This window comes from Desmodus rotundus, chromosome 1 (assembly GCF_022682495.2).
Source record: "Desmodus rotundus isolate HL8 chromosome 1, HLdesRot8A.1, whole genome shotgun sequence".
NCBI lineage: Eukaryota > Metazoa > Chordata > Mammalia > Chiroptera > Phyllostomidae > Desmodus > Desmodus rotundus.
This window is the reverse complement of record NC_071387.1, coordinates 5,844,816-5,863,782: the sequence shown is the minus strand read 5'-3', so window position 1 is coordinate 5,863,782 and position 18,967 is coordinate 5,844,816. Positions and strand designations below refer to the sequence as shown.

The 18,967-nt window shown below is 58.7% G+C and overlaps 1 protein-coding gene across 1 annotated transcript; it reads left to right on the top strand.

Annotated features, from left to right (window-relative positions):
• The first annotated feature begins 2,223 nt into the window (after window positions 1-2,223).
• On the top strand, window positions 2,224-13,994 carry SLC27A4 (solute carrier family 27 member 4). Its single transcript, XM_024562462.4, has 13 exons — window positions 2,224-2,551; window positions 3,842-4,008; window positions 5,582-5,976; window positions 7,240-7,398; window positions 8,353-8,422; window positions 8,524-8,615; window positions 9,348-9,457; window positions 9,633-9,842; window positions 9,995-10,121; window positions 10,811-10,948; window positions 11,172-11,336; window positions 11,414-11,560; window positions 12,982-13,994. Exons 2-13 carry the CDS (start codon window positions 3,848-3,850, stop codon window positions 13,137-13,139), a joined length of 1,932 nt encoding a protein of 643 aa, XP_024418230.1. The 5' UTR covers window positions 2,224-2,551; window positions 3,842-3,847; the 3' UTR covers window positions 13,140-13,994.
• The last annotated feature ends 4,973 nt before the right edge of the window (window positions 13,995-18,967 follow it).

The following is an 18,967-nucleotide window of genomic DNA, read 5'->3' as shown; positions in this document are numbered from 1 at the left end:
CTGGAGGTTTAAGGCTGATGTTAGTTCCCTCATGCAGGGCAGATGGGGGTCATGTCAGTGGAAAGGAGCCCACTGTGAGGTCAGCCTAAGCACAGCCCGTTCCACAAGTGCCAGCACCCAGCCCCTGCCCTTCCTGAGAACCTCCAGTGCCTCTTCACTGCACCAGGGTCAACTCGGCCTGGCACACAAAGTCCTTTCCCACCACACCCCACCACATGGCCTTCCCCTGCCCGTGGATTCAGATGCACAAGCCCCCTAGTCTTCCATCATTTCACAAATATCTTCTGTTTGCTGATTGCTGGGGCTTCTCAGTGATCCAGACAGCTGGTCCCCGCCCTCTTGGAGCTGAGCGACTTTATGGCATCTGAAGCCTTGCCAGCGCCAGCCCCGTGTGGACAGCATGACATGCATGTCCTCACTGACTCAACACCCAGCCCCAGGAGGTAGGAATTTCCACTCTACAAACGAGGGCACCCGGGCTCCACGGGGAGAGGTGATCTGCCCCATGCCTTACAGGCGGGGCTGGCAGAGCGGCCCAGATGTGTCTGACTACCGGCAAAGACGGCACTTGGCGAGGGACAACCCAGGGATCTAATCTCCGCCAGCCCTCTCTGTGTGTGTCCAAGTAGACTGTAAGCAACATAAAGGCACACTGCCTTGTTTCCTCTGGGTCCTCTTGCCCCCACGCTCAGGCCTGGCCCAGTGTCTGTTGGGTTTACTGCTCCGGCTTCACTGATGCGACCAACCTGAATGAGGGAGAACGGGCGGGCAGGGTACAAGACTGGTCACCAACCGACCTCCAAATTCTCACTTGCCTTCTCTGCATGTGACCTCAGCAGTTGATGCGGAAATAATCATATTTATACTCCTGAATCCTGGTGTGGATAAGGTCAGTGCTTCCGATCCACTGTCATTCATTCAACAAACATTTATCAAGTTTCTGTTCTTTGCTGAGCCCTACAGATCAGACACAGTCTTCATGTCCAGATTTTGTAGGTGGTTTGTGACCAGCGAGCCTGTAAGCTACAATAACAAGTGACGTCAAGTGCTAATTCAGGTGCTCCCCATGACACTGCACACAAGCCCTGTGAGGTTGTCACTGTTAGTACGTCTTCATTTTTACAGTGAGAACAAATGGGGACTTTGAATTTTCAACTGAGAAGTTGGCTCAAGTCTGTTGCACACCCACACCCATAACCCCTGTGCAACACCGCCTCCTGATTGTAACACCCATACCCTATGGGAGGTGGTGCTTTAACTTACCTAGGTCCCCCAAAAGATGCTCCCTACACTCTGGAAGAAATAGGTCCAAATACTAGTACTTACCAGACCAAATTTTAATCTTTAATCCCTGTGAATAGACACCTTTCAAAGACTTCTATTGGACTAAGGGATTAGGGGATCTGTTCAAAGACAATGGCAGCTGTGGATGCCCAACGTTTTCATTATGAAGAAACCAAGCCTCCAGAGGCCCAGAGACACCCAGGGTTGGCAAGTTGGCCGATAGCCCAGATCTCAGCAAGTGCAAGGCAAATATGGTCTTTGATTTGGAGGTTGATGGGCCATTGGGTTCAGAGTGATCAGAGGCCAAAGTTGCAGTAGCTGCAGGTCTCCAGACCTGTGCCCTTTGTACCACCAGGTGGGCCTGGTTGCTTACGAGATACCATGGACAGGGAAGTGTTCCTACTCAGTCATCCAGACACCAAGGTTATTGTTGTCCCAGAAACAGAGGTGAGAGGCACTCAGGGCTGCAGTCTTTCTGAATCTTCTACAGGTCCTGTGGTCATGAAACACCTGAATGGAATGGAGGGAGGAGCTGGACTCCGGTGGGACTCGATCTCACAAACTTTAAGTGACCATCCCAAATTCCAGTAGAGGTCCAGGGCGCTAGCCATTGTGCAACAGAGCCGGTGACTGGAGTTAATCCTTGCTAAACTCTCGCTCCGAAACCAACTTTTTAGCTCTCTTGTAGGTGTGGCGCTGGGTCTTTGCCGAACCCTACTCGGGTCTAAACACGGGGTCCGCCAACGTAGCGGGGAGGGGGTGCTCTTACCCACGCCCGGCTGCCCGGGGTTTGGGAGTTCAGAACCTAGGCAGCGTACACCTGCCTCTTACTGATCCTGGGGAAGAAAGGGGGTGTGGGGTCTCTGCGGCACGGACTACAACTCCCAGAATGCCAAGCCGGGCGTCGCCTGCGGCCGTCGCGCGCGCAGGGCGGACTGGGCCAGGCGGCGTCTGGTGAGCCAGGGCTTCGCTGTGCCGCCGGCTCTGCGGCTCGCTTGCCCTGGGGAAGGCGCGGAAGGCGGTGTTGCCGGCCGGCGCAGCCGGTTTGGGCTGCTGGAGGCGGACGGGGGAGGAGCGCCACGGCCGGGCGGGCGGTGCCGGGCGGCGGGCGGGGCTGGCCGGACCATGCAGGGCGCAGAGCTAGCGAAGGGCTGCTGAGACCCGGCTCTGCGCGCCCAGGGGCGGCTGATGCCCCCCGCGCTCCCCACTCCGCTGCCGCTGCCGGGCCGCATCTTGACGGGGCGCCGCACGGCGGGGCCGACTCCGGGTGAGCATAAGCCAGGGAAGTGGGTCCCGGAGCGGGAGAATGTGCCCGGCCCCATCGCCGGGAGGTGACGGTGCCGGCCTGGAGTGGGAGGCGCGCCCTACTGCTCTGTCTCCTTGTCAGACGCGCTTTGCTACCCTGACTACTTAGGGGCCAGGGCTCTCCGCAGTGACCTGGGACAGGAGCCCGCAGGAACTAGGTATTCCCTTCTCTCCACACGCCATCCCTGGCGGGCTCTGGGAGGCCTGCGGTCTGAGAACCTGGGAGATCATGGCTTTGGAGTTGTGGTCGCTGGTTCATTCTCTTCCCAGCTTTTCCTTTTCACTTGAAGGAAAGGGAGATGGTTTGTAAGGGCTCCCTGTGGTCCAGGCCATGTCTTCATTCTGGCTTGGTGGCTCTTAGGCTGCATTACAGCCTTGACCTTCACCCCCTCCGCAGGTACAGGAGGACCCGAAGTAAAGCTCAGTCCCATCTGCTGCCCTCTTGAGCAGATCCTTAAAACGCCAGGAATAGAACCCAAGTGTCCTAATCTCAGCCTAGCTAGGTTTTCTCCTCCCTCGAGCCCAATCCCCAAATATTCATCTGAGTGGCTTGCTGAGGGTGTTTGTAGGGGTGCCTTCAAGGCCGTTTTCCTCTCAATCACCTTTCCTCTCTGGGCGGTCACCTCTCAGGTACCTCCGGCCTCTACCTCCTTTGCTCTGTCGCCCTCTATGGACCAGCAGAGGCAAGGCGCCGCCCGAGCCTCTGGGCAGGGACTGAGCAGGCAGGCCCCCTTCCCAGGAAGCTGACCCTCTGAGTATTGGGGCTTGGCCTGGTCATCCATAGAACCTCCCTAGGTCTTTGGGTACAGAGTCGCGCCAGAGGCGCTTGAGTTAGTACCTCTGTTCAAGCCCTTGGTTAGGGACCCTGGATGTCAGGGGAACAGGATGTCCTATTTTGGCTGGAGGGCTTATGAGAGCAAATCTCACTACGCCCATTGCACAGAGGGGGAGATTAAGTCCTGAAGTGAGAAAGGGCCTTGCCCAAGGTCCCTTGGAGAGTCATGGGCAGAGATGGGACAAGCGGGCTAGAACCCAGCCTCCTGCCTGTCATCGCTGGAACTCCTCACCTCAAGTCCCATGCCTCTAGCCTGCCCCTTCCAGACGGCCCTGGAAAGGGACCCTGTCTCCAGCGCACTCAGTATTCCTACGTCTCACTTCACGTGGACCCCTTGGGACCCTAGTGGCCTGGTTGCCTGGGCCAGGACGTGGGAAATGTAGACATTTGAGTCCACTGACTACCCTGTTTCCACAGGTCACAATGCTGCTCGGGGCGTCTCTCCTGGGAGTGTTGCTGTTCTCCAAGCTGGTGCTGAAACTGCCGTGGACCCAAGTGGGATTTTCTCTGCTGCTTCTCTACCTGGGGTCTGGGGGCTGGCGCTTTATCCGGATCTTCATCAAGACCATCAGGCGCGATGTCTTGTGAGTACCTGGTGTAGCCCCTCCTGGAGTCTCCCACTCCTCTCTGGGCTCCTGGCCCCCCAAATTTCCCTAGACCAGACCCATGGCCTCTACCAGCCCAGGGTACCTGGGCCCCAAAGGGGCAGCCTCTGCTCCACACCCTTCCCCTGGCACCAGTACCTGGATCCCGTCTCCAAGGTCACAGTCCCCTCTTGGGGAATCTCCCTAACCTGATGCTTCTTAGCCTGGGGCAGACTTGGGGGCCTGGGACCAAACAGGGAACACCAGCTGTGTTGAGGAGACATCTGAAAGGGTCCCGAGGACATGCTGTAGCTTGTGAGAGGGTGACAGGAACCTGTGAGAGAGGTCCTGCCCTTGGGTTGGCCTGAGTTCAAGAGCAGGGCTCCGCATCAGATGTCTGGGAGAATCTTTTCCCCAGAGTATGTCAGGTGTGCCCCGCAGGAGTTTCTGGTCCATATCCTGTACAGAAACACTTGCTGCCACCCTCTCTGTGCCAGGCGCCAGGCTCTGGGGCCCATAGGGGAGCAAGACAGACCCAGACCCGGGACAAGCTTAGACCGGCCAGAGAGATAATTAGGGGACACAGCGAATCCCTAAACGACAGTGCCATGTGGGTAGAGACTGGCAGTCTTGCTCACAGAAGTGTTCCAGCACCCAAAACAGTGACCCGCACCAGGAACAGGAAGTTCGTCATTTGTCAGACTGATTTGATTGCAGAAGGAAGTATCGAGTGGCCACTGCAAGAAGGGTGGTAGCAGCCAAGATGTGGGAGCGTGGACAGGGAGGAATGATGATGGGCCAGGGCCATAGGGGACCAGAGGAGGCCTCCTGGAGGCGAGGTAGTTGTTCTTGAGAGACACCGAAAGGTGGTGGGAGCAAGGGATTCCAGCCAGAGAGTGTAGCATCAGCAAAGGCCTAGAGGCTGGGAAGCTGAGGGAGTTCAGGATCAGAGGTGGCAGGGGAAGGGCAGGAAAGGGGGCTGTGGCCAGTGATTCCACGAACACTTGCTGAACATCTCTGCCCGGCGCTGAGCGGGGCAGGGGAGAAGGTGGTAAATAGGATGGAGCCCTCCCCCTGCTGCCCCTGCTGGGCTCACAGAGATGGAGGCTGGAGAGTTCGCAAACTTACCCTTTACTTACCATGGTGATGCGGGGGGAGATGGAATGTGGTGGGGTGGGAGGCCCTGGAAGAGGAGTTTGGACCTTGACTTGGGCTGTGGGGTCCCAGAAGGCTCTGACAGAGCAGCTGACTCAGCACAGACACAGATGGTAGTAGGAATGAAGTCTGGTGCCACAGAGGACTGGGCTTCAAATCTTAGTTCGACCACATTCCCCCCATGAAGCCAGGACAAGCCATCTGCCAGCAGAGCCTCAGTTTCCCCCTCTGTACAGGGGAGGGAATAATTGCCTGCCTGGCCCCTGTGTGACATCAGCAAGCGGGTGCTGGACAAGGAGAGTGTTACAGGTGACTGGGGCCAGGAACCTCAGGCCCGTGGGGCAGCGCCCCGGGCCAGGACATCGGGATCCCACTCCCAACCCTAGCAGTCACAACTCCCTCTCTGGCTCCTGCACAGCGGTGGCCTGGTGCTCCTGACGGTGAAGGCGAAGGTCCGGCGCTACCTGCGACAGCGGCGGACGGTGCCCGTTTTGTTTGCCTCGACGGTGCAGCGCCACCCCGACAAGACCGCCCTGATCTTTGAGGGCACAGACACCCACTGGACCTTCCGCCAGCTGGACAACTACTCGAACAGTGTGGCCAACTTCCTGCAGGCCCGGGGCCTGGCCTCTGGCGATGTGGCAGCCCTCTTCATGGAGAACCGCAACGAGGTGGTGGGCCTGTGGCTGGGCATGGCCAAGGTCGGTGTGGAGGCGGCACTGATCAACACCAACCTCCGGCGGGATGCCCTGCGCCACTGCCTGACCACCTCCCGGGCCCGGGCCCTCATCTTTGGCAGCGAGATGGCCCCAGGTTAGCCCCCAAGGGGTAGGGGACCGGCAGGGAGTCCCTTGGGACTTTGCACAGACCACAGCCCCCCTCCAGCCTTGGAGGAGACTGTGTAGCTCAGGGGTTAAGGGCAGGAGCCCTGGAGTCACACGGCCTGGGCTCTGCCACTTCTGGTGAGCTGGTGATCCGAGGTAAGGGACTGGAGTTCTCTGTGCCCCAGTTTCCTCACTGTGGTGCCCCCCTCCCCCTGCCCCATCCTGCCGTTTTCAGGATGATCCTTCACCTGAGGCACTAACGAAGCAGCTGGTGCTAGGTGAGCCCCGATTTAGTGGTGACCGTTATTGTGACTAATTAGGCCTCATGTCTTCGTCTGTAAAGTGGGAACAAGAACCCACTCTCTGCTGTCCTGCAGAGCTTGTTCCACGTGCGGCCACACTGGGCGCTGGCCAAGTGCTGAGCACGGTGCTCTGCGAGAGCAGCTCTCATCTTCACAAAGCCTGGTGTGGGGGGACTGTCACCAGCTTTACAGATGAGGACCCTGAGGTTCATAGGGATGTGAGCAGCTCACCCACAGTCACACGTCTGTAAGTGGCGGAACCCAGAGTTGCCCTGGGTTTGGCCTCAGTGCCCCTGTTCTTTCCTCCCACACTACTGTGGGGTGTGGGGTAATGGATGGGGAAGGTTATTAAGAGGCTGAAAAGGGAGGAGGAAGGATTCAGCAGGGAGAAGGGAGGTGTTTGGGCAAATCAAAAGGAAGCCCGAGGAAAAGGAGCCAGGTGGGCCGGGACTGGCCCGTGCCCAGGGCGGGGGACCATCGGGACGTGTATAGTGCATGGGGGAGCCTGAGAAGGTTTCCCCTGTCTGAAGAGCCTGGGGAGCAGCTAGCCTCTGAGCCCCACTCCTCCCTTCCAACCAGACCCCCACAGACTAGGCTAAGCCAGTGGGTGAGACTGCAGATCTTGGTGTGAGATAGAGCAGGCTTCGGTTCCCAGCTTCAGCACCGCCTGGCTGTGAACAAGTCCCTCTCATTTCAGAGCCTCGATTTCCTTATCTGTGAAATGGGCAGACATTGGTGCCTATGTCCTAGGCTGTGTGGGCAGGAGGATGCACATAAAGAGTCCACCGTGTAGTCGGCCAGCGGCTAATGGGAGCTGTTGTTCCTTATAATGTAGAGGCCCCCTACCCAGCCAGCCTCCCTGACAGCATGGCCGGCCCTGACGTGAGCAGCGCTCCTGGGAACACTGGGTCTCCTGGCCTGCCTGCTGATCCACCCTGTCTCCCCTGCAGCTGTCTGTGAGATCCATGCCAGCCTGGATCCTGCACTCAGCCTCTTCTGCTCTGGACCGTGGGAGCCCAGCTCGGTGCCTGCCAACACGGAGCACCTGGACCCCTTGCTAGAGGAATCCCCCAAGAACCTGCCCAGTCGCCCTGACAAGGGCTTCACAGGTGAGCTCCCCACCCCCACAGAGGGGATCTGAGGTGGTCAAGGAGAGATCACTGTTCCCGGGGCCAGACGCCTGGGTTCCTCTGCACACCTGCTGAGTGACCTGGAATGAGTCACGTCACCTCCCTTTTCCATCTGGGAAAATGGGGACAGTAGCCCTGGGGCCACCGTGCAGGTTAAACGAGCTGATGTGTGTGAACGTGCCAGGCACGGTGCCGGGTGCATTGGAGTTCACAAAATCCAGTTCTGACGCCGAACGAGCCTTTGTGGAGGCCCAACATGTGCAGGGCCATGTGCAGCCCAGGGACCTGCTGGTTTTGAAGTTGGGGCGGGTTTGGGCCAGGGGCAGGACCCTTCAATATTCACCCAGCCCCTGTTCACTGCTGGCCCCTATTGGGCTGTGACCTCTCCCTGCACTGGGCTGCCTGCCGTCCCCTCCCCACCTCCAGGCAGCCCCTCGGGCCCTCTTGCCTGCCTGCCTCTGCGTGTGGAGCCCAGAGCTCACTGTATCTCCTGGTGTCCCAGAGCCTGGACTGAGTTCACATCCCAGTTCTGCCGCTTCCATCGTCTGACCCCAGACACCTGCGCTGCCGTCTGAGCCCTGGCTCCTACCACCATGAAATGGGGGATGGTGACGGAAAGTGATTTTTGAGGATTGAAAACGATGCATGGGAACTAGGGTGTGATAGGAAGGGCTCAGTAACTGATCACTGACATCTCCCTGGGCTTGGCACAGAGTGGGGGCCCAGAACACGCTTGTTGATGGAACGGGTGCAGACATGAGAGCAGACAACGGTGTCCGGACTCATCGGAGGGGGCTTTCTGGAGGAGGCGGGATTCTGGAGGAGGCGGGACGTCAGTGGGCGCTGAATGACGCCCACACCAGCATCTGTCCAACCCCGTGCCCAGCCCTGTGCTGCCGCCTCTCACAGCCACCTGTGTGTCTGTTTTTTCAGATAAGCTCTTCTACATCTACACATCGGGCACCACAGGGCTGCCCAAAGCCGCCATCGTGGTGCACAGCAGGTAAGGGGCAGGTGTCTGGGGGAGAGCGGTGGGGCTGCGGCAGGGCCCAGGAGCCTCCCCTCCTGCCTCCCAGGGGCCCACTGAGCCCTCTCCCCTCCCAGGTATTACCGCATGGCCGCCCTGGTGTACTACGGATTTCGCATGGGGCCCGACGACATTGTTTATGACTGCCTCCCGCTCTACCACTCCGCAGGTAACCTGGGCCGCCCCTCTGTCTCCAGACCCCCTGGGGTCTCAGGAGCCCCCACTGTTCTTGGTGGGCAGTGTGTTGCAGTAGAAACACATGAGCTTTGGAGTCAAATCGGGGTTCAGATCCAGCCGTGGCCATTGACTGGGGCTGCGAATGAGCATAGGCACACCAGTGTGGTGGCATGCGTGGCTGGTCTGAGTGTTCACAGCTCGTTTCCACAGATGTGCACAGTCTTGCTGCTTGGTCTTAGGGCCTTAAGGGAAGACAGAATGAATTAACATAGTCCCTACCCTCAAGGTGCTTAGAGTTGGGTGTGAGTTTGGGGCAGGATAAGTGATGGGAACCTACCTCACATGGTGCAAGAAATAGCGTGGTGAGTGTGGGAGGGCCAGGGAACAGGAGCTCCACTCAAGGGAAGAGCCTAGGGATGGCTGGGAAGGCTTCCTGGAAGAGGTGCCCCCAAGACAGGCAGATGTGAGGTGCAGAAGCCATGCAGGCTAGCTTGGTCCCCCAGCTGAATAGCAGCATTATGGGTATCAGAGCAGTCATGTGGGGCCAGCACGGCAGGCTCTGGGGGCATGTGCACTTCATCCCGTGGGCACTGGGGAGCCGTGGACAGCGTCTCACTTGGGGAGAGGCAGGGTCATTAGTGTTGGAGAGAGAGGACAGGAAAGAGGGGGACCAGAGGGGAGGGTGTACCAGGTCCGTGACCTCCAGGGCCCACTCTGCCTTCAGGAAACATCGTGGGAATCGGGCAGTGCCTGCTCCATGGCCTGACGGTTGTCATCCGGAAGAAGTTCTCAGCCTCCCGCTTCTGGGATGACTGTATCAAGTACAACTGCACTGTGAGTGAGAGGGACGGCCGGGGGCGGGGGACATCTGTTTACAGCTGAGGCAGACAGTTGTTTATTGTTCAGCTGGGGAGATGGAGGCCCAGCGAGGAAAAGGATCGCCCCTGGGCGGGTGGGGGGCAGTGAGAGCGGCCTCGGGGACCCACACTCACACCAGGCCCGCCCCCAGATCGTACAGTACATCGGTGAGCTGTGCCGCTACCTCCTGAACCAGCCACCGCGGGAGGCGGAACGCCGGCACCGCGTGCGCATGGCGCTGGGCAACGGCCTCCGGCAGTCCATCTGGACCGAGTTTTCTGGTCGCTTCAACATCCCCCAGGTGGCTGAGTTCTACGGGGCCACTGAGTGCAACTGCAGCCTGGGCAACTTCGACAGCCAGGTGCGATGTGGGCGGGGCGCGGGTGGCACTGGTAGCAGGGGGGCAGGCAGAGCTCCAGCGAGGGGATGTGGGTGCTGCAGTGTGCCCCTGCACATGCCGTCCAGTTCTGGAGCCTCAGTGGAGAGCCCAGGCCCAAGTCTTGGCCTTTACAGGTAGGAGCCTGTGGCTTCAACAGCCGCATCCTGTCCTTTGTGTACCCGATCCGGCTGGTGCGTGTCAACGAGGACACCATGGAGCTGATCCGGGGGCCCGACGGCGTCTGCCTTCCCTGCCAGCCAGGTCGGCCCTGGGGTGGGAATTGGGAGTGGGGGGGTCGGCAGGTTGGCCCAGGAGAGAGAGAGGACAGGGCTGGGTGGGTGGTAACCCCGTTTCGACCAGTGGCCATCAGCCAGTTGTTCTCTTAGGGCTACAGGTCACTCGTTCCTGCAGCCATCCGGTCATCCATCCATTCTCTCACCGTCCCAGCCAGCCAGCCTTCAGTCTGTTCATTTACTCCTGTGCCGAAGGCCCTGGGTCCAGGCCTCTTGGAGTGACCCTGGCTCAGCCCGTTAGCCCTGTGCCTGAGTCCCCGCGTCTGCAGCAGGGCTGGTGGCAGCACGGCCTCGTGGCAGGGCCCTGAGGGTCGTGTGGGGCGAAACAGGAAGGTCTTGGTGCTGAGCCAGACGCCCGGGGAGCACTGGCTCTGGCCAGACCGTCCCTGTAGGGCCCGGCCCCCCTTCCATCTACTTGTTCCTCTTTTCATCCGCTCGGTTGACCAGACGTCACCAAGTGCCTACATGTGTCAGACCTGCCAAGAGGAGCTGCCTGCCCTGGGGGGTGCTCTGGGCCAGGAGGTGAAACGAGCCTTTCTGTGAGAAGCAGAGTGACCAGAAGTCAGACCGGTCACACTGCAGGCTACATTTGGGCGCCGGGGAACCAGTGGGAGAGACCACCCAGGGCAAATCTGGCGCCGCCTTCCCTGCCCCCAGGTGAGCCGGGCCAGCTGGTGGGCCGCATCATCCAGCAGGACCCCCTGCGGCGCTTCGATGGCTACCTCAACCAGGGCGCCAACAATAAGAAGATTGCCAAGGATGTCTTCAGCAAGGGGGACCAGGCCTACCTCACCGGTGGGTGGGCACCTCTCCCCAGCCCTTCCCAGCCCCATAGAGAGAGGGTGGTAAAGAGGCACGAAGGGGCCTTCCCCCACCTTCAGAGATCACCTCTCCAGGATTCCCCCAGTCCCTTCCCCTAGAGTTAAGCAGATCCTAGGGGTCCAGCAAGGACTGCTTGGCCCCACGCTGGCCCTGAGCTAGGCTGGCTTAAGCTCTACCTCCCCTAACCCCTTCCTAGGTGACGTGCTGGTGATGGATGAGCTGGGCTACCTGTATTTCCGAGACCGCACGGGGGACACGTTCCGCTGGAAGGGCGAGAACGTGTCCACCACGGAGGTGGAGGGCACGCTTAGCCGCCTGCTGGACATGGCCGACGTGGCGGTGTACGGCGTGGAGGTGCCAGGTACCTTTGTGTGGGGGGGTGGGAGGTGCCACCAGGGGGCACCGCGGGCTGCTCACTGTCCACTCATCTGCCCCCAGGAACCGAGGGCCGAGCTGGGATGGCTGCTGTGGCCAACCCTTCTGGCAACTGTGACCTGGAGCGCTTTGCCCAGCTCCTGGAGAAGGAGCTGCCCCTGTATGCCCGCCCCATCTTCCTGCGCTTCCTGCCTGAGCTTCACAAAACAGGTCTGTCCCCTCCCTGGCTCCAGCTTGCAGGTGCCTTGGCCCCTTCCGGGTTTCTTCTGGAGAGACCTGGGTGGCTGTCACTTGACCTTCACCCATAGCCTAGCCAGGTAGTGGGCAAGCTGACCTCCCTGTGTACAAGTGAGCAGGTTAAGCTTTCAGAGACAGAAGGTTCATCGGTTTGTTGATGGAACAAACACTAATTGAGTACCTACTATGTGCCGGGCTCTGCGTTAGGCCTTGGGGGTACAGGTACTGAGTTCTGAGATCAAACGGACAGAAAAGTGAGCGAAGAGGGTTTCCGAAGCTTCCCTGAGGAGGGGACATTTCAGCTGCAGCCTGAGTGACGGGGCGGTCTTGATGGGAAGAGCAAGTGTGAAGTCCTGAGACAGGAAGGCCCTGGGACACCAGAGGAGAGAGAGGAGCCCCCCCACCCCACCCCACCCCACCCCCCCCACCCCCGGCATTGGCGCCAGGGAGAGGGCTGGGCAGCAGCATGAGATGGGGGGCGCGCTGCAGGCGCCAGGCGCCCGGAGCCTTCTGGGCTGCGCTGGGCTGAGGAAAGCAGGGAGCCGCAGAGGCTTTTGCATGGAGCAGCAGCCCGGTCAGAGCTGTGTTCAGCAAAGCCCTCTGGCTGCTGCGGGCGCAGAGTGGGAGAGGGCTGCAGGCAGCCTGGGACGGGGAGTGGGGAAGTGAGTGCGTGGCTGGCGGTCTTCCAGGGGGCACGTGAGTGGTGGGTCTGCCCTCATTCGGCAGGGTGGCACCATTCTTCTGTCTCTTGGTCCATTGATGATGCTCGGGAGCTGTCCGGTGGGCAGGAAGCTCATGCCCAGACCACCCACCCCGCTCTCCTCGGTCCTTGCTGCCCTACCCTGGCTCGCCCCACTTCTCAGCCCACGTGGTCATTGTGTCAGCCCTGCCTTGATACAATGAAGAGAAAAACCACTGCTAATTAGAGATGTTTTCAGAGATGTTAAATCTGAAAACATGTGAGCCTCAGTGTCCATAGAACACGCCGAACCCTTTGGGGTTGATGAGCAGCTTGAACACCACCACACCTGCCCCTGGGAGGGGCTCGCTCACAAGGAGCCTTCCCAGAGCCCCACGTTCTGCTCCTCACTCTGCTGTCTGTGTAGCCTCGGGCAAATAGCTGCCCTTCTTCGGGTCTCAGTTCCCCCATTTGTAAAGGGGGGGTGGGTAATGCAGACCGCCCCCACCTCGCACCAGGGCTACTCTGAGAAGCGGTTAATAATGAAATGGATGGAGCCTTTGCAAACTGCAAAGGGATCTGCCCTCCCACATGAGCCCTTTCCTGGTCTCCCAGGCCCTCCACTGCCCATCTTCAGCTCTGCTGGGTGGGTTCCCGGAGCTCAGCCCCTGCCCTGCACCCTCTGACTCTCCTTCCCCATCTTCTGCTCCCTCAGGGACATTCAAGTTACAGAAGACAGAGCTGCGGAAGGAGGGCTTTGACCCTGCGTTCGTGAAAGACCCGCTGTTCTACATGGACGCCCGGAAGGGCCGCTACGTCCCGCTGGACCAAGAGGCCTACACCCGGATCCAGGCTGGCGAGGAGAAGCTGTGATTCGCCCTGATCCCTCTCAGGGCCAGCGGATGCTGGATTCAGAGCCCCAGCTCCCACCCTGGAGGGGTCCTGGGCAATGCCAGACCAAAGCAAGCAGGGCCCGGCACCTCAACAGCGAGGCGCTGACTCCCCTCCCTCTTCAAACTGCCAAGTGACTCACTGCCACTGCCCCCCTCCCCCAGCGGCTTTCTGTGAAAGCCTCGTGTCCACGTTTGTCTTCAATGTCAGGCAGGTCCCCCGGCTGAGACTGACTGGGTCCCTCAGGATGATGTCTTGGGTTAGGTCGGGGGGAGGTGGAGGGTCACCAAGCACTCCCTAGAGCAGGGAGTTTGTAGACAGGGCTGGGGCAGACGCCCCCAGACTCAGGCAGCCAGCACAGTGGGCAGGAGCAGGGGTGGCCATCCGCCAGCTAGTCGAAGAGGTTCCTGGCTCCAGAGCTGCTCTAGCGGGGCGCAGCTCTGCCCGGCCTCCAGGAGGATGGAGAAAAGGCCTCCACCTATAGCAGGCTGCCCAGACGGGGCGGCCTCCCTCTCTCCTATCATCTCCCCACAGGGCTGCCTGTCTGTCCCTCAGGCAGGGCCTTTCTGTCTTTATGGGTCTGTCTGTGTCACCTTCTCCATCTCAGTCCTGACCTGGCTTTGAGAGGAGGACAGGTGGGGGGCACTCAGAGGTCAATAAACTGCCTTGACCCCCCCCAGCCTGTGTGCCTGCCACCTGAGCTCGCCCAACCTCAGGCCCCACCTACCTCCTGACCCTCTGGTCCCTTTACTCACTCACCCATCTGTTCACACATGTGACTTAGGGCGGTAAGAAGCCACACCCCACGTTTCAGTCCGTCCCCCCCGCCCCCCGTCTCTCAAGGTGTTTAGCTCGAAAGTCCAAAGTAGATGTGTCACTTATGAGCTTGTGGTCTTGGGCAAGTGACTTAGTCTTAGTGAAATGGGAATCATCAGGAGGATTCAGAGAGCTGAAGGTAGCCTTTATGAGGAAAGGCCTGCTCAGAGCCTTGGAGAGAGAACCCTGGCCCCAGGGCAGGGTCCCCCTTCCAGACCCTGGCTCTTCTCGTTGCCTGGGGCGCATTTCCCCAGGGGGTGGCAGGCTGTGAGGAGGCAGAGCAGGGCTGCCCCAGCAGCCCTGGCAGAGCTCAGGAAAGCGCCCTGGAACCATCTGGCTGGGGCTGTGGAGCTAGCAGTGCCCTTCGCCCCATGCTGGGGTCACACCCAGGCTGGAGCTGCTGGCCTGATGGGAAAGGGGTCAGCCTCAACCAAAGGCATTAGGCGCTGTGCCCCTGGTTTTTGTCTTCACTAACTCTCACCATTGTCTGTGTCACTTGGCTGAGGTCACACAGCAGTAGTGGGAGCTGGAATGCAAACCCCAGCCCTCAGCCCTTCCCGCTGTCCCACCCACCTTCTGGGGCAGAGGACTGTAGGAAAGCCGGAAGACCTTTCATTCCACACATGCCTGTGGGCCCCACCCTGGGCCAGCAGCCAACAATTCAGGTGGAGGGTGGCCAGCATAAGAAACCTGGGTTGCCTCCTGGGGAAATGACCTTTGGGAGAGGAGTGTGGGCCTTCTCCTGGGGGTATGTGTGGGAGGGGTGGTAGTCGGCCCCTCCCGCAAAGATGCTAAGTGGGTTTGGGGGAGGGGTGGTAGGCATGGCTGCAGTGCCTCAAAGTGGCCAGCAGGGGGCGGGCGGAGCTTGCATAATCCCACCGGCTCAGACCCGAGGACCTTACCTTGGGCTTTTGAGGGCTTCCGAGGGGCTGGGTTTGGCTGACAGCACAGTCTTGTATCTTTAACTCTCAGCAGTGTGTGCTCTCCAGGTTAAACACAGTCATCAAAAGCAGTATGGAGTGGTGGAAGCTCCAGCTCAGGAATCTGACATGCGTGCGTTCAAGCCCATTAGGTTCAGCCTCAGTTTCCTCTCCTGCAGGACGTTCTACGTTGCAATCTTGCGGGTGTGCAATAAGACCCAGGAAATCTCTTCGCCCAGGGTCTGGTGTTGATATCTGCTCAGTATATGCTAGTTTAAAAGGGAGACCCCAGACGAGGCCTAAGTTCCCCACGTCCCCATCAGGCCCTCAGTGAAGGGGTGGGACTGGTGGGCCTCTGGGCCTCATCCGAGCCATGGCTGTGTGAGTTGTCTCCATGCACGCAGTAGGTGCTCAAAACGTGCTTGTGAAGTTAACAATGGGTACTGTTCATTGGGCACTTCCTGACATTTATATAGTGCTTCACTATTTACAGAGCACCTAGTAATTTCATCTGTGGAGCAGACTAAAGGCATTTGTGCAGCGGGGTGGGGTAGGAGGTGAGGGGGTCCGTGGGGAGCAAGCTAGAGACTCAGGCCCTAGATCTATGTCCTGGGGGCTGGGCGAGGGGCCTAGCAGTAAAGAAGCAAAGGTTGTTTTCGCAGCTGCACTGCACCTGGCGTCCTAGCCAGTGCACGAGGTGTAAGAATGGGGTTGAAGGGGTCGTGTTTCCTGGTCAGAGAGACTTTTCAAAGAAGAGCTCTGATAATCGGAGGGGAAGTGTGTCCCAGTCCGAAGGAGCAGCAAAGTGTAAAGGCCTGGAGGTGAACCGCCAGCGGGGCAGATTACAGAAGTGCAGTGAGGCCGCTGGGGGTGAGGGGGTGGGGTGGAGAGTTGAACTAGATGTGAAAGGCGAGAGCCGTGTGGGCACTTGCACACCTCCAGAGACTTGGGAGTCCTGCTAGGAGACCCTTGAGTGAAGCCCAGCCGCTTCCTTAGACTTGTAACGGCCACCGTGGGGGGGCGGGGGGGCCCTTCCTGCGTGCCAGGCGCTGTGTGGAGTGTTTTATGTGCATTGTTTCGTTAAGCCCGTGACACAACGCAGCTACTATTTTGACCTCCATTCTACAGATAAGGAATCCGAGGCTCGGAGACGCAAAGTCTCTCCCGGAGCCTCAGTATTCCCATCCGCAACCTGCGCCACGGAGGCTGCAAGAGGCCTGCCCCGAGCGTCCCGGGAGGTCCTACCGCCCTCGGGACAGGCAAGTGGCCGCCCAGGCTAGTGCTTGGCGTATCGCTTTCAATTCCTGGGAAGAAGGTTAAATACCTCCGAGAGGCCCATTGAAGCGACGGCGGCAAGGGAGGGGGGCAACCCAATGACTTTCAAAGGGGCCTGAATGAGCGGCTGGCCCCTCCCCGCCGAGGAGGGGGCCCTGCTTCCTCCCCTCCTAATGATATTCTGGGCTCAGCCCTGGTCTTTGGCGGCAGTTTAACCCGAGCCGGGGAGGATTTCTTTCTCACTGATCTCAGCTTGACACCCAATTAGCACAAGAAAGGGAGGAGGAAGCCTGTGAGAGGCGCCTCCCAGCCTCCCGGGGCGCACGAGGGGAGCAGGCGGGAAGACAAAGGGCAGCGGGCAGGGGGGCACCCGCGCCCTCCCTCCCCCCGCCGACCCCACCATTGTCTCCCTAGCAGCTTCTGAGGGGATGGTGGCCGACGCCCGGGCTGGCCAGCCTGCTGGAGGGGACAGGGTAGTGGGGCCCAAGCCCCTCTTCTGCGTGGATCCCAGCGGAAGGCACTAGAGTGAGCGGGGGCAACAGGAGGCAGAGATCCTGAAGGCAACGCAGCCGGGCGTCAGGCCTGACATTAAGGGGTCCTACCGGTGAGCTACTGGTTCAGAGCCTCAGTTTTCTCATTTGAAAAATGGGGATAATAACCCCTGTGAAGAGTCAATCAGGTAATGCATGTAAAGCACCTGGCAGGTGCGAAGTGGGCGTTCAATATGTAGTCCTTGAAGGAATAGAATGATACACTGTTATTGTTACTAATTAAAAGGTTGAGTGCGGTAGGCTCAGGAGCAGATGAGACCCAGGCACTCACAGGGTGGGCTGGTTTACCCAGAAGGTAGCTCAGTCTCTGGGGCTATGCAGGGAGATACCGGAGAACCCCTGCCTGTGGGGATTGGGAAGGATTCCCACTTATTTGGGAGAGGGAATGCCTCTGGCCTTCCCCTGTGCCCTCTCCCTTCCCACCTCCACCTCCCACAATTCCTTTGGGTTTGGGTTTAGAGGCGACTTCCAGGGCTGGCTTAGGGGCCTCCTCCGGCTTCCACAGGCTACCCCTGAGCTGCCCACCGTCCCCCCCCCTGCCATGTTCCCCTTCATAATACTGATTACACTGTGTGGTCCGTTTTTTTTACATTTTTCCATCTGTGTCTCCTAGAACAGCGGTCTCCAACCTGTTTGGCACCAGGGACCAGCTTTATGGAAGACAATTTCTCCAAGAAGGGGATGGGGGGAGGGGGGACGGGGGACAGAAGATGGAGCTGGGGTGGTAACGTGAGCGGAAACTTCACTAGCCTGCTGCTCACCTCCTGCTGTGCAGCCGGGTTCCTTACAGGCCGCGGACTGGTACAGGTCCACAGCCCGAGGGTTGGGACCCCTGTCCTATAACATCAGCCCCCGGAGAGCGGAGACCCCATGCATTTTGTTCATCGTTGTGTTCCCAGCACCAGCTCTGGGCCTGGCACTGAATAGGTGCTCAGTGAACGTTTGCCAAACGGATGAAGCTCTGCAAATGCTCCCCAGCTCTCCGGTTCCAGCGCTGGGAGGCAGCAGTTCCCAGGGCCAGAGGATATTCAACACAAAGGGGGGCTGGGAGCAGAGGCTCTAAGGGCTCTGAAGGGCTCTAGGAAGGCCCTTGTCTCGTTAACAAAAAGACACCATCAAATGATTTCGAGCAGTGGAGTGATGTGTGTTCATTCATTCATTCATTAGCAAGCAAGCACTGACCAAACCCCTACAATGTACAGTATGAGCTAGGGAATCACAGACAAATCAGGCAAGGCTGCTGCTGTGGGGGAGTTGGGTCCAGTGGCAGAATCTTAGACTAGTTTTACTGAAAGGACCTTAAGAGATCGTTTGGTCCCAAACGTTCTTGGGGCAGTGACCTACCCAGCATGGTGAATGTGGGGCCTCTCCCTTTACCACAGGATTCCTTTGCACTGTTTGAGGAGCAGGGCTGTGTCTTATTTGTTCTCCTTTTGCCAGTGCACTGGAACAGTGCCTGGTGCCTAGAGCGTGCTCAGGGCTGTCAATGCAGTTGAACATGTAATGAAGCCCAGGCCACAGAGCAGGAGGTAGGAGACAGGCCTTCAGGGAAAAAGCAGGTGCAGGTGAGAGGTGATGGGCAGCAGTGGAAAAACGTGGGGTGGCAATATCAGCTTAGAAGGGAGACGAATCCAACTTCAGTGACTGTTTGGATGTAGGAAAAGATTAAGAACAACGTCCAAGGCTTCTTGCTCGGGTGTTTCAGTGGGTGGCAGTGGTACACTTGAGGGAGAGAGGTACTGTGCCACAAGATCATTTAGACCTCGTGACAGCCCTCTGAAGTAGGGGCTATTTACAGATAAGGAAACTGAGGCACAGAGATGTTACGGGACTTGCCCAAAGACATAGCTAGGCAGTGGTGGGGACTGATTATGAAGCTGGCAGCTGAGCTCCCACTTTTTAACCATTACATCATTCTGCCCTTACCACCGGGCTACACCACCATACTCTACCAACACGGAGTTCAGTTTTAAAAATGTTGGGGTTCAGATACCCTGGGTCATCCACTCCACTCCTTTTGTGCCCTGGGCTTTTGTAACAGGCTCCGGTGGTCTCCCTGTCTTCTTCCTTGTTCCCCTCCAAACCATTCTCTACACTGTGGCCAGAAAGGATTTTTTTTTATTATTATTATTGACTTGAGAGACAGACATCAATTTGTCGTTCCATTTATTTATGCATTCATTGGTTGATTTTTGTATGTACCCTGACCAGGAATCAAACCTACAACCTTGGCATATCGGTAGGATCC

Bases quoted from the DNA above. Each gene is read 5' to 3' on its own strand.
- SLC27A4 (XM_024562462.4), top strand. From the start codon at position 3,848: ATGCTGCTCGGGGCGTCTCTCCTGGGAGTGTTGCTGTTCTCCAAGCTG. The intron at 8,423-8,523 runs GTAAGGGGCAGG...CTCCCCTCCCAG, and splicing joins GCCATCGTGGTGCACAGCAG to GTATTACCGCATGGCCGCCC. The intron at 9,458-9,632 runs GTGAGTGAGAGG...GCCCGCCCCCAG, and splicing joins GTATCAAGTACAACTGCACT to ATCGTACAGTACATCGGTGA.